General features: G+C 38.6%; 1 protein-coding gene across 1 annotated transcript; it reads right to left on the bottom strand.

Moving 5' to 3' along the window:
• Positions 1-2,439: 2,439 nt before the first annotated feature.
• LOC113224290 (olfactory receptor 2T5-like) lies at positions 2,440-4,941 on the bottom strand. The gene has a single exon (XM_026453505.2). The coding sequence runs from the start codon at positions 4,939-4,941 to the stop codon at positions 3,994-3,996; it is 948 nt and encodes a 315-aa protein (XP_026309290.1). The 3' UTR covers positions 2,440-3,993.
• Between the last annotated feature and the right edge of the window lie 7,199 nt (positions 4,942-12,140).

The following is a 12,140-nucleotide window of genomic DNA, read 5'->3' as shown; positions in this document are numbered from 1 at the left end:
TTATATGTAATATTACTTTATAAGCAAACAGAAACCATGTCACTTTTTGCTTTCCTATTTACATTTTTATTTTCCTTACATACTTGCTTTGTCTGGGACTTCCAGTACTATGTTACATAAAAGTGGCAAGAGTGACCATTCTGGTTTTTTGCTGGATCTTAGAAAAAAGCTTTCAACATTTCATTGTTAAGAATTGTGTCGGCTGTGGGTTTGTCACATGTGGGCTTTATTATGTTGAGACACATTTCTTCTATCCCTAATTTGTGGAGAGTTTTGGAATTTTGTCAAATGCTTTTCTCCATCTAATCATACAAGTGTACATTTATTCTGTTAATGTGCTATGTGATGTTTATTATTTTGCATCTGTTGAAGCATCCTTGCATCCCTGGGATGAATCCCATTTGATCATGGTGAATGCTTTTTGAAATGTGCTTTTAAATTCAGTTTGCTAACTTTTTTGGAGGAATTTTGCGTTCATGTTCCCAAAGGATATTGACCTGTAGTTCCTTTTTTGTTCCCGTGTCCTTCTGTGGCTTTGGTATTAGGGTAATTCTGGCCTTGTAAAATGAATTTGGAAGTATTCCCACTTCAATTTTTTGGAAGTGTTTGAGAAGAATTGGTATTAGTTTTTCAATTTTTGATAGAATTTTGCAGTGAGTCCATATTGTCCTGGGCTGCTTTTCTCCTTTTCGGTGGGAGACTTTTATTACTACTTCATTGCAGTATTCATTATTGGTTTGCTTAGATTTACTGTTTATAATTCAATCCTGATAGGTTTTATGTATCAATGAATTTATATCTTCCAGTTTATCTAATTTTTGGCATGCAATTTTTCATAATCTTTTGCATTTCTGTGGCCTCAGTTGTAATGTTTCCTTTTTAAATTTCTGATTTACTTTAACCTTCTTAGTCTAGTTGATTTTGTTTTCACGAAACAGCTCTTATATGTTTTCGCATTGGTTTTATCACTTATATTGTTTCTTCTGATTATTAATCTACTAATTTGGGGTTTCTTTTTTTCTACTTAAGATACAACATTACCTTTTCTTATTTCAGGTCTTTCTTTTTTTTTTTTTTTTGATGTAGCCCTTCATCACTATAAACTACTTCTTTGATCTGCTTTTGCTGTGTCCTGTAGGTTTTGGTATGTTGAATTTTCCATTTTCATTTGTCTCAAGCAACTTTTTATTTTTCCTTTTAATTTTTTTCATTGACCCACCGATTGTTTAGGAGCATATTGTTTAATCACCATTTATTTGTAAACTTTCAGATAATTCTTTCATTCATTTACAGTTTAAACTGCTGTGATCAGAAAAGATGCTTGATATTTTGATCTTCTTACATCTTTTCTATAGTCAAATGTGTGATCTAACCTAGAAAATGTTTAATGTGCAATTGAGTATAATGTGAATTCTGCAGCTACTGAATAAAATGTTTTGCATATGCTTTTGCAGTCCATTGCCCTAGAGTGCAATTTAAAGCTGTTATTTCATCGTTGACTTCCCGTCTGGATAATCTTTCCATTGCTGAAAGTGGGGCATTGAAGTTTCTTATTATTTTATTGCTATCTCTCCCCTTAGATCTATTAATAGTTACTTTATATATTTAGGTGCTCTAATGTTTAGTGCATATTACAGTCACAATTATTATACACTTTGTTGAATTGGCTTTTTAATCATTATATAAAGATCTTCTTTGTCTCGTTCTACAGTTCTGGACTTAAGTCTATTTTATCTGATGTAAGCATAGCTACTCCTGCTCTTTTCTGGTTACGCCTTGCATGGGATATCCTTTTTGACCACTTCACTTCAGTCTACATTTGTCCTTGCAGGTTAAAATAATCTGTTGAAGGTAGCATTTTTTATTCATTCTGCCACTGTGTCTTTTGATTGGACAATTTAATACATTTACATTCAAGATAATTTTTGATACATAGGGACTTAATACTATAATTTTTTTAGTTGTTTTCCATTGTTTTGTAGAGTCTTTTTTCCTTCCTTCCTGTCTTCTTTTGGGGATAAGTGATGTTTTGTCTAGTGGTATGTATTGATTCCTTGTTTTAAAAAATTTTTTCTCTATGTACTACAGGTTTTTGCTTCGTAGTTACAAGACTTAACAAAAATATTATAACAGGTTATTTTAAGCTGCTAAACAACTTAACCTCGATATTTTGTTTCCTGTTACAAATGTTTTAAAGATAACCATCAAATATGTCTATAATTATAATCCAGCAAATTGAGAGTTGACACATGCTCTTTAACTCATCCAAGTTAGAGTATGCATTTTATATTGTCTGAGTCAGGAAAAATATTAAAAACTAGTTCTCTCACATTTTTTTCCGAAACACTACAGAATCTTTGTTATAGTCATAAAATAATTGGGTGTGGTGAGAGAAGAGGAATCTGTACTTTTGAAACCACCTGATAATTCACGAGTTGGACATAGTCAATTAGGAAATTATAGGCATGCAGCTACCACAGTTGTGCTTATGTAACAGCTTCAGCAGGCCCCACCCTCAAATGTCCTCCTATCAGCCTATCCTGGTGTAAAGGCACAGTTGACTCCACTTAGATCAACATCATTTAGATTACCATTCTCTTTACCTGGTCTCTATGTTTTTGGTCTTGTACATCTCCAATTGATTACCACACAAATAACATTTCCAAAACGCAAATCTGACCATTTCACTATTGTTTTTAAAACCCTGGGCCACACATGGGCAAGAAAGGAGGCTAAAATGAAATAAGAAAGAAGGATCTCCTGGAGCATTGATCTCTCTCTCTTGGTGAGAGCCTGTCTTTGCCCATGCTGTGCTTTCCCTTGCAGCATGTCTCTGAGCACATTTCCCTGGTTCCACTATCACACACTCAGCTGAGGGTAACTTCTAGTCACTATTCAGCACTGAGCCCCAGAGTCTCCTCTCAGCTCCTTGTTTGAACTCAGATGTCACAGATGGAATTAGTGTGCCCTTATAAGCCGTACCCTTCACACATGAGTATCAAAACAATTTATTACATTTGTTTGCATAAATTACATGTATTTCTCCAATTCCTTGGAAAAAGTAGCCATGTACTATTCCAAATTTAATCTTAGCTATTTTTAATTATAATAAAGCACAAAATGTTTGTTGAATAAATGAAGGATTGAATGCTGATGCCGTCAACTCTTGTTGTTTGTATAACAAGTTACATGTTTGAAATCTCAGCTCAGGAATCACCCTGGGCAAGTAACCTTCCCTAAAACTCCTTCCACTCAGGTGTAATATTTTTTCAGCAGTCCATTATGTGATCTTACATCCTCAGTATACCATATGGCACTGAATATTTCAGAGAGGCAATATCGACTAGGTGCTGTCAGAATCAGGCCATGCAGAAAAAGGTAGTCCTCAATAAAGAGGTGATGACTGGATTTTCTAATTAGACACAATGAAATGAACATGATTTCTAAGATGTCACAATTCCACCAAGCAGAATGGAGAATATTTTCAAAAAGGGAGAAAAGCGTGGTATTTAATTATTTGTAAATGATTTGAAATTTACAGAAAACTATCATAAATAACAAATAGTACAATATGTATATACCCTTCACCTGGACTCACCTGTGGCAGCAACATTGTGCTGCTTCTTTGCCCCTGTCTCTCTCCCTCCCTCTTTCCCTCTCATCATTTGAGCACCTCATGACCTTTTTGCCTCTAAATATTTTATTATGCATTTCCTAAGATTAAGAATATTTTTTCACAAAATTAGAGCAGTCATCAACTTCCAAAAATGTTACATTAGTACAAAACAATCGTATAAGAATTTTGGGTGGACAAGGACGGTAAAATAGAGTTTCCACACAGTGAAAGAATTCCTCAACATGAGATGAATATGAGATGAGACATCATTGTATGAGAGTCTAAGGAACAACATGTGGATAAAAATCCTAAGTATCTGATGGATAGAGAAAAGGAAAATAAATCTTTATATCCAAATGTCCCACTTTATAATTTCCTTAAAGGACAATTCTCACAGTTAACATTTTCTTCAGAGCCCCCATGACATCCTTATTCCTAAGACTATAGATTAAAGGGTTCAGCACTGGAGTGAGGATGATGTAGAAGACAGATACCATCATGTCCTTCTCAGGGGTGTGGTAGGAGCTGGGGAGCATGTAGGTGTAGATGGCAGCCCCGTAGAAGAGGACCACCACAGTCAGGTGGGAGGAGCAGGTGGCAAAGGCCTTTCTCCGGCCCTCTGCTGAGTTCATCCTGTGGATGGTGAGGAGGATGAGTAAATAGGGGCTTGAAATGACCGTCACAGGGATGAGGAGCATGAGGACACAGCATAGGTACATGAGGGTCTCATAGAGGGAGGTGTCCGAGCAGGAGAGTTTCAATACAGCAGGGACTTCACAGAAGAAATGATGAATGTCCCGAGGTCCACAGAACGGGAAGGTCATGGTGATGGGAGTGAGCATGAAGCCATCCACTGAGCCCAGGAACCAGCAGCCCGATGCCAGGAAGAGACACACCCTATGGGTCATGAGGACAGGGTAACGGAGAGGACGGCAGATGGCCACGTAGCGGTCATAGGCCATGGCGGCTAGAAGGAAAAATTCCGAACCTGCTAGTGTCACATAGAGGAACATCTGCATCCCACACTCGGGGGCTGAGATCTTATTCACACCCATGACCTGGTCCAGGAGCATCTTGGGCACAGTGACAGAAATGTACACCATGTCCATGAGAGACAATTGACTGATGAAAAAGTACATGGGGGTGTGGAGGTGGGAGTCAGAGTGTATCAGAAGGATCAGGACAGCATTTCCAGACAATGCCATCAGGAAAACCACAAAAATGACCACACACAGTAGAGCTGGATGTTTGGATCGTCTGAAGAGTCCCATCAGGATGAAATCCGACCATCCAGTGTGGTTGGCCATCCAGGTGGTGTTGGCCATGAGGTTTCACCTAGGCCACCAAGGAGAGTTTTGGAGTTAGTGTAACGCATCCCTTTGTAACAAGTGTTTAGTGAGTACTCACGTTCGTGTATGCTGATTGTGCTAACCTGAGTAAGTCCCACGGGTCTGGGGAGTTGAGTATATAAATAACATAATATAACAAATTTACAAAACAAACTAAGAATTCACAACTATAGGCCAAAAGAATTGGTAACTAATAGTAAAGGTTGTCACGGTTCAAATTCATAAACTTTCCTCATAGTGTCATTTATCAACAAGTACTGGAAATTTGCAGAACCACCCTCCTCTGCTAACACAAATGTGACTCATTGTAAAAGATAAATCAAACTCGTTTTTTCTAGAGTTTTTGTCATAGAGGGCTGAATTAACATCTCTGGTTTACGAAAATAAGCATCTTCAAAATACTCAGAGGTATATTTCATATAAGAAAGATGTAGCAAGTAACTAAAGTGTAACTTGGAAAAGAAGTTATACCAGATGTTTGAAACTCCTCCCCCCCCAGGATCGGGCCATGCTGTGAGGTTCTATGATTGCATGGAGCGAGCCTCACCTTCTCGTGAGCAGGGAAGGATCCTCACACACGACTGACCCTTTAGACATTGAGGGACATGAGTAAGGAGCACACACACAGACTCCAGCCATAGGTCCATCTTTTTCTCTATCTGCCATTCCTTTCTCCAGTCTACATCAAAAAGGATAAAAATCATGTTTGAGCTCAGGTGTGATGAGGGGAAAATGAGGAAATGTAATGAAAGTGCTTAGAATGGTACAGTTTCCGATAAATAAACACATATACTCTTAAAGAGTTAATATCTATACTATTCTGCACAACCTACCTAAGATGGTTGCTACTATTATTATTATATAAGATGCATTAACTTCCATTCTCCAGATGCAGTACCTGTTCATACATTTAAGAAGTTGATTTTCAAAATAAAAATGGCAGAAGGTCTGCAAAATAAAGCATATGACCCACTTGAAAAAACAACTTTGGATTTTACATTTGTGTGTTTATGTGTAAATATTCTGGTTTTATATATAAACATATTTATGTAAACACACACAGGTGAATATATAACTGTGTTCTACATTTCTTATTTTAACCCTGGTTATGCAGAGCTTTTTGGAGAATCCCATGTCCTTCCTGTCTAGTATGTGGTCCTCCAACCTCATCTCCTTATAGCTCCCCTTATTTTAAAGCTCATTAAATCTCAGCAAGGAACAACTAGAACTTGGAGGGTCGCTGCTGTTTATCAGACAAGGCTTTAGTTGTTTTTGCAAACATCGTATGTTTTATTGCCTGCCGCAATCAGTCTTTCATACAAACTGAGAAGCAGGGAGGAAAATCAAACACTGAGATGCTACTGACTTCACCTCACTGTTCCCTTCTCTACCGTGACACTCACAGCCTGTCTGTGTTATATGCTGAAGATGAATCAAAGACGAATTGAACTTCAGTGCACTTAAGGAGGTCACAGTCAATGTATTCAGGAAAAATTAATTTGTCAATGTGATTTACAGTGGAATTTTTAAACAGCTACAAAACAAGGGCAATAGACACAAAATATATCCGGCCTTTCTGAAATAATCCCTACCAGCTTCTTCCACATTTTCTCCGAAAGAAATTAAACCTTTCCAACTTTTCAACTTCTGACATGTTCGATGTGAAATTTTGATAGCCCTAGTCAAGAATAAGGACAGAATAACTCCTCTTTCTGGGAAGACTTTAGCTGTGGTTATGATGCAGGGACATTTTGGAATGAATTTACAAGTTTCAAATACATTTTGTATTCTTATAATAATTATAAAAACTAGTTAAGACATTCAATTCACCAGAAGTTCCAATATTCTGGGATGCTTTGATGCTTTAATATAAATATCCAACAAATCTGAGACATTTTGTGTGTCTCTATATTTCTATACATATGAATAGGTAGGTAGGTGGGTAGATTATTTATGTCAAATGCTGTCCCCACTGGCAAATGGTGGCTGAGATCTGTGTACAATTTTAAAACATTCCAATAAACTGCAAAACACACCTGCTGATCTCGTCTGTATTTGTGGCCAAAGTGAAGCAAGGACCAGGGGAGTGACCAGCACGTGTGAAGACCTAAAAGGTGTTTGCTCAGTAAATTCAGGGGAACAGGAGGGCAGGGAGATGCGGGGCTTGCTGACAAATCTTTGTGCTGCACTTTGGTAAATGGGGACAACTATCATTCAGCCACTCAGAGCTCACCCAGGACACGGGACAGCTGTGGAAACACTGTCCACACGTAGTGACCGGCCCCCGTTCATTCTTCTTCTCTCTCCGCTTGTTTGAATTTTATGGAAATTGTTTAATGCATGTTTAACTTGGGGATTTATTAGAAGTATAAATGGAGTCATATCAAATCTTTATTTGAAGCAGACACCATCCCAGGAATTGTTCTAATACCAATATTAAAATTGTTTAATACTTTACATTTCTTCTTTCCCAAGAGCCTACGAGTTACTTCATCATAGTATTTTCTCTTTTTACATATTATAAAAATTCAGGTTCTCAGGATACCTGCCTAATATCACACACCTAACCTGAGAAAGAACGCATGTCTCAGCCCAAGAGTGGGACCCAGAGCATGTAACTCGGCCTCAGTTCTCTAACGGACACCGTCCTCCCTCCGCAGTATACACTTGGGTTTAGGCCGCCCTCTGTGGGTTTCATCAGGGAAACACAAAATGACTGAGACATTGTTTCTAGAGTTTTGTAACCCTCAGAAATCATCCCCACTCAAAAGAAAATCAGTCACTTTTCCTCTATAAAAGTTTAGTGACAGGAAAATAAATGCATCTTTGTATAAAAATACAAAAATATAGAAAAATTTTTTCATAAATGGAAATTAAAAATCCATTGACACAGTAAATAAGTGTTATATAGAAGTTTTAAGAAAGAATCACATGTATTTTTCTCCATTAAAAAATAAAGACAAAATGAGGAAATGCTGTGAAGAACTAACAGAATGTTTCAGAAGCACAAGTGGAGAGCCGTGATTACCCTTTCGTTCCTAATAGAAGGTTTCGAAGCAGAACAAGTCGAGAGCAGGGCTTACCCTTTTGTTTCTACTAGTACTGCCTGTCTGCCTGGTAGAACTCACCATCAGATGCTGTCTTGAACCTCACCTAGACGAGCTAGTGGTCTGTGGCCAGGTTAAGAGCACAAAGAGAAGTAAGAAGGTGACATCACGCCTGGTTTTACCACGTCCACTAGGGGAGTGGATGAAAGCTTTCTGTTGATTCATCACCTCTGGGATTTGAAGAAGAATGCAATTAAGAGAGCTAAAGAAGTCAGTAGGTAGCTCTCCTGAACCATTCTGGTTTTCTTCTAACGGCTTTTAAAATTTTTACCTGTTTTTAAATGCAAACTCTTAACCAATATTTATAATAATCTCAGATCTCATCATCAAAATCTTATCTATGAAACATGAGTTAGTTAATAGACTTAGCCTTTTCTGCTTTACAACATATATTCTATATGTATGTGTGCATCTTCATTTAATCTTCAAGTAAATTTTATGAGAGTTGTTTTTCTTCTAACGTTTCACAGGTATAGAATCTGAAACTCAGAGGTCAACTGATGTCTCAAAGATACCTCCACAAATCAGTACCTTGATCAAAACTAAAACTGAAGTCATCTCTTTCACATCTTCACCTTTCTTGCTCTTCATTAGGACTGATTTTACTCTTTTTCCCATCACTCACTTGCAATCTAGATTGCTTTAGGGTTGCAGTTAATTTTTATGTTTGTTTTTGTTTTAAATACTGACATTAAAGTTATAGAAAAATCTAGAAAAACTGGTTGAATGAAAAATTTTAAACTTCTAATGTAATAAACAGACAAAAATTGTGCTTTAATATATCTTGCCTTCAACTTACAAATATTTCTTGAGTGCACACCATGTGTTAGGCATTTAGACAAAACAGGGAAGATGACAGAAGAAACCGCACCGCCATCGTGGCTCTTGCAGCCAAATCCTCTGAACTTTTCTCTACAGACGTGGTCTGGAAACAGGTTGATCATTTTCCTGCGTCATGGAGGTCTGTTCGTGACCACCCTTGTCTAGACAGTGTCCTGTTTTCAGGTGCACATGTGAGGGCTGGAGGCTCCTCTGACCCGCAGTGCTCCAGCCTGCACAGGGTCTGTCCCGTCTCCTCTGCTACTTCATTTCTCATAAGGCTCTGAGAGCTCAGGCCCTTGTGGGTGGACACTGCAGGGTGAGAGGAAGAAGTAAATGTGCTTTTTGCCCTGCCTCTGATGAGGGTGCTGGTCAGCAGCTATAAGCAACAGGGACCATGGGAGTCTCAGGCTTCAGCCTCCGAGAGGCAGTTTCAGTCACTGGTGAGAGGTGGGCATCTGGGTAGCTGCACATCAGCAGGGCAGGGCTCTCCCAGCAGCCCTGGAGGGCAGAGTCCATCAGCTCAGCAGGGAGGGGCACATGGGGCTCCAGTGGCGAGGACTCTTGGTCCTTGGATGACCACACTCCCCAGCCCACTTCTCCAGCCTTCCTGTAGCCCTTTGCCACCTCTGTAACCAGTCTTCTGTGCTACATCTCTTCAGTTTGAAATACGTAGTGTTTGTGTAGATGACTGGACAGTATCTACTGGAGTTAATATCTATCAAAGTAATTATATCACAATTGCAATCTTCTCCTAATAGTGAATAGTGACATTGTATTAAAATTGTTAATATAAATTATGCAGAAATAAAACTAATTATACCAAAAACACTCTCTGAAAGTTTTTCCCTAAGACAATCTACCATATGACATGCAGTGATTCAAACTTAATATACAACATTGAATTTTTTTCCAAAAGCCTCTTCAAATTTTGCTGCAGAATTAAACTTCACTTGCATCAGTTCTGAATTGTGTCTGCTTTTCCTTCTTAGTCAATTTCACAGGTGTATCATTATTTAACTTGCCTTTTTTGATTACTAATATGTTTATATAAGTTTTCATGTTTATCCAGGTAACTACTGTTTTTGTGAAATGTGTGTTTCTATCCTTTTCCCATTTTTTCTATTGAAACATTTTCTTTATAAATATTAACGTGTTTTTTATAAATATAAACATGTTTTTGGTATGAAAATGGTAACTGGCCAGGCATGGTGGCTCACACCTGTAATCCCAGCACTTGAGAGGCTGAGGCAGGTGGATCACCTGGGGTCACGAGTTCGAGACCAGCCTGGTCAGCATAGTGAAATCCCATCTCTACTAAAAATACAAAATCAGCTGGCGTGGTGGTGCATAAATCCAAGCTACTTGGGAGGCTGAGACAGGAGAATCACTTGAACCCGGGAGGCAAAAGTTGCAGTGAGCCGAGATCACACTATTGCACTCCAGCCTGGGCAGAAAGAGTGGGGAAAAAAAAAACAGTAACTCTTTGTGAATAATATCAACTAAAATATTTTTATTTCAGTTTTGGTTCTGATATTTTGTTCCATGAGAATTTTTGAAGTATTTTGTTTAACATGTTAACTTTCATAATGTCTTTCACTGTTTTGTGCTTACAAAGTCTTGATGCGTTTGGGGATTATTTAAAGCATCTACCTTTACATTTTTAACGAATGAGCTTCAGAGGGTTTTTTGGTACCTTTGAGTTATAATACAGAAATAATTTGGGTGTCATATGCAGTGAATTGCTATCATTATTGCTTTTAAGTAAAAAAGTTCTAATGTTGAATATTGTCCTTCATTCATTCCAAAAGTAATTACTCGGTAACAGTTTTTTCCAACCACTATTCTAGGTTTTTCATGGTGAACACAGATTCTGCCCACACAGAATCGATACACTGGTGGTAAACACAGGCAATACGTTAAAGGCAGAGACGAGACAGGAATGATTAGTGATTCCATTTTACACAGGCTACTTGGGAGCCCTTTATTTAGAAGGTGAAATTTCATCAGATCCATAAATCAAACAATGGAGTCAGTCACAAACAACGCGGCAGAGACGCTTTAAGCAGAGGAAACAGAAAAAGTAAAGGCTGTGAGACTGAAAGTAACTTGCAACGTTTGAACAGCAGCAAGAAAGTCTGTGACTCCAGGTTGAGGTGAGAATCTTGGGAAAACATAGAAAATGGGGTTAGAAATGAAGCCAAGGAACAGGTCCTATAAAACCATGAGGGTCCTTGCAAGGACCAGGGACAGTCAGAGGTATATTTAAGACAGGGAAAACAAAAGCATGCACATGACACTCAAGAGAGGGAATGTGCATTTAGAAAAAGAAAGGAAATCTCAATGAATGTTTGGCCCCTGTCTTCTAAGAACTCTTCAGGAAGTTTACCAAGCATGCTCATCATAGTCTGTTCTGACTGCAGCCTGGCTTCCCCTCCCCACTCCACCATGCTACAGCTCCCAGCAACTGCCAGCATGCATGCAGAGAATCTCCAGAGAGTGAAGGGCCCCAGAGCTGTGAGTCTCCTTGCTTCTTGGTAAATCCCACACTGGAGGACTGACAAAAAGGAAAGACATATGGGACAGGTACATGAGTATCAGTGAGAAAGCTTGAGCAAGAATGGAGGATAGGGTTTGAGGTAGTCCTGATGAGACACACAGTGTCTGGGCAAGGGGTTTGTGGTGGAGGAGGTGAAGGTGGATTGCTATTTATACACACAGGAATTTTGGGGCTGGGCAGGTTGGCATGGAACGCTGAAACAATTTGGGACTCCAGTTGCCCCGTACACATCTACCATGAAGATTATGCAAGGCTAGTGCATCCATGAATCCAGAGTTCATAAGAGAAAGCAGTCCTGAAATCATGGGTGTGAGAACCAGTGTGTATGGAGGAAACAATGGGATTGCACAAGGAAGGAGGGTCAACATCCTATCCCAGAAGCCAGAGCAGGGGAGGCTAAATTTCCACATGAACTCTTTTCCATTGGGTCTTTCACTGGATTCCTTTAAAATACCTTATTTTATTGGGTGTTCCCTCATGACAATTTTAAACAACTAGCGAAACAATTCTTGTCTTCCTGTATGTTCATGTTCAAAATAGTCAAGCTTTTAACAGTTATTTTTTCCTTTCAGTTGATCTATTTGGCTACGTTCAAAAGATCTAATTGTACTGATTTGGAATACAATAAAATATATTTGGAAAGAGCTGATATTGTTAAAATGTTGCAGATTTTTATAAACAAGCATGAC

Source organism: Piliocolobus tephrosceles, unplaced genomic scaffold, assembly GCF_002776525.5.
Source record: "Piliocolobus tephrosceles isolate RC106 unplaced genomic scaffold, ASM277652v3 unscaffolded_44309, whole genome shotgun sequence".
In the NCBI taxonomy this organism is placed as follows: Eukaryota; Metazoa; Chordata; class Mammalia; order Primates; family Cercopithecidae; genus Piliocolobus; species Piliocolobus tephrosceles.
Note: the sequence above shows the minus strand (reverse complement) of the source record. Positions and strands in the feature narration are given on the sequence as shown.

What these genes read in the sequence shown, in the direction of transcription:
- LOC113224290 (XM_026453505.2), bottom strand. Translation starts at nt 4,941, where the DNA reads ATGGCCAACACCACCTGGATGGCCAACCACACTGGATGGTCGGATTTC.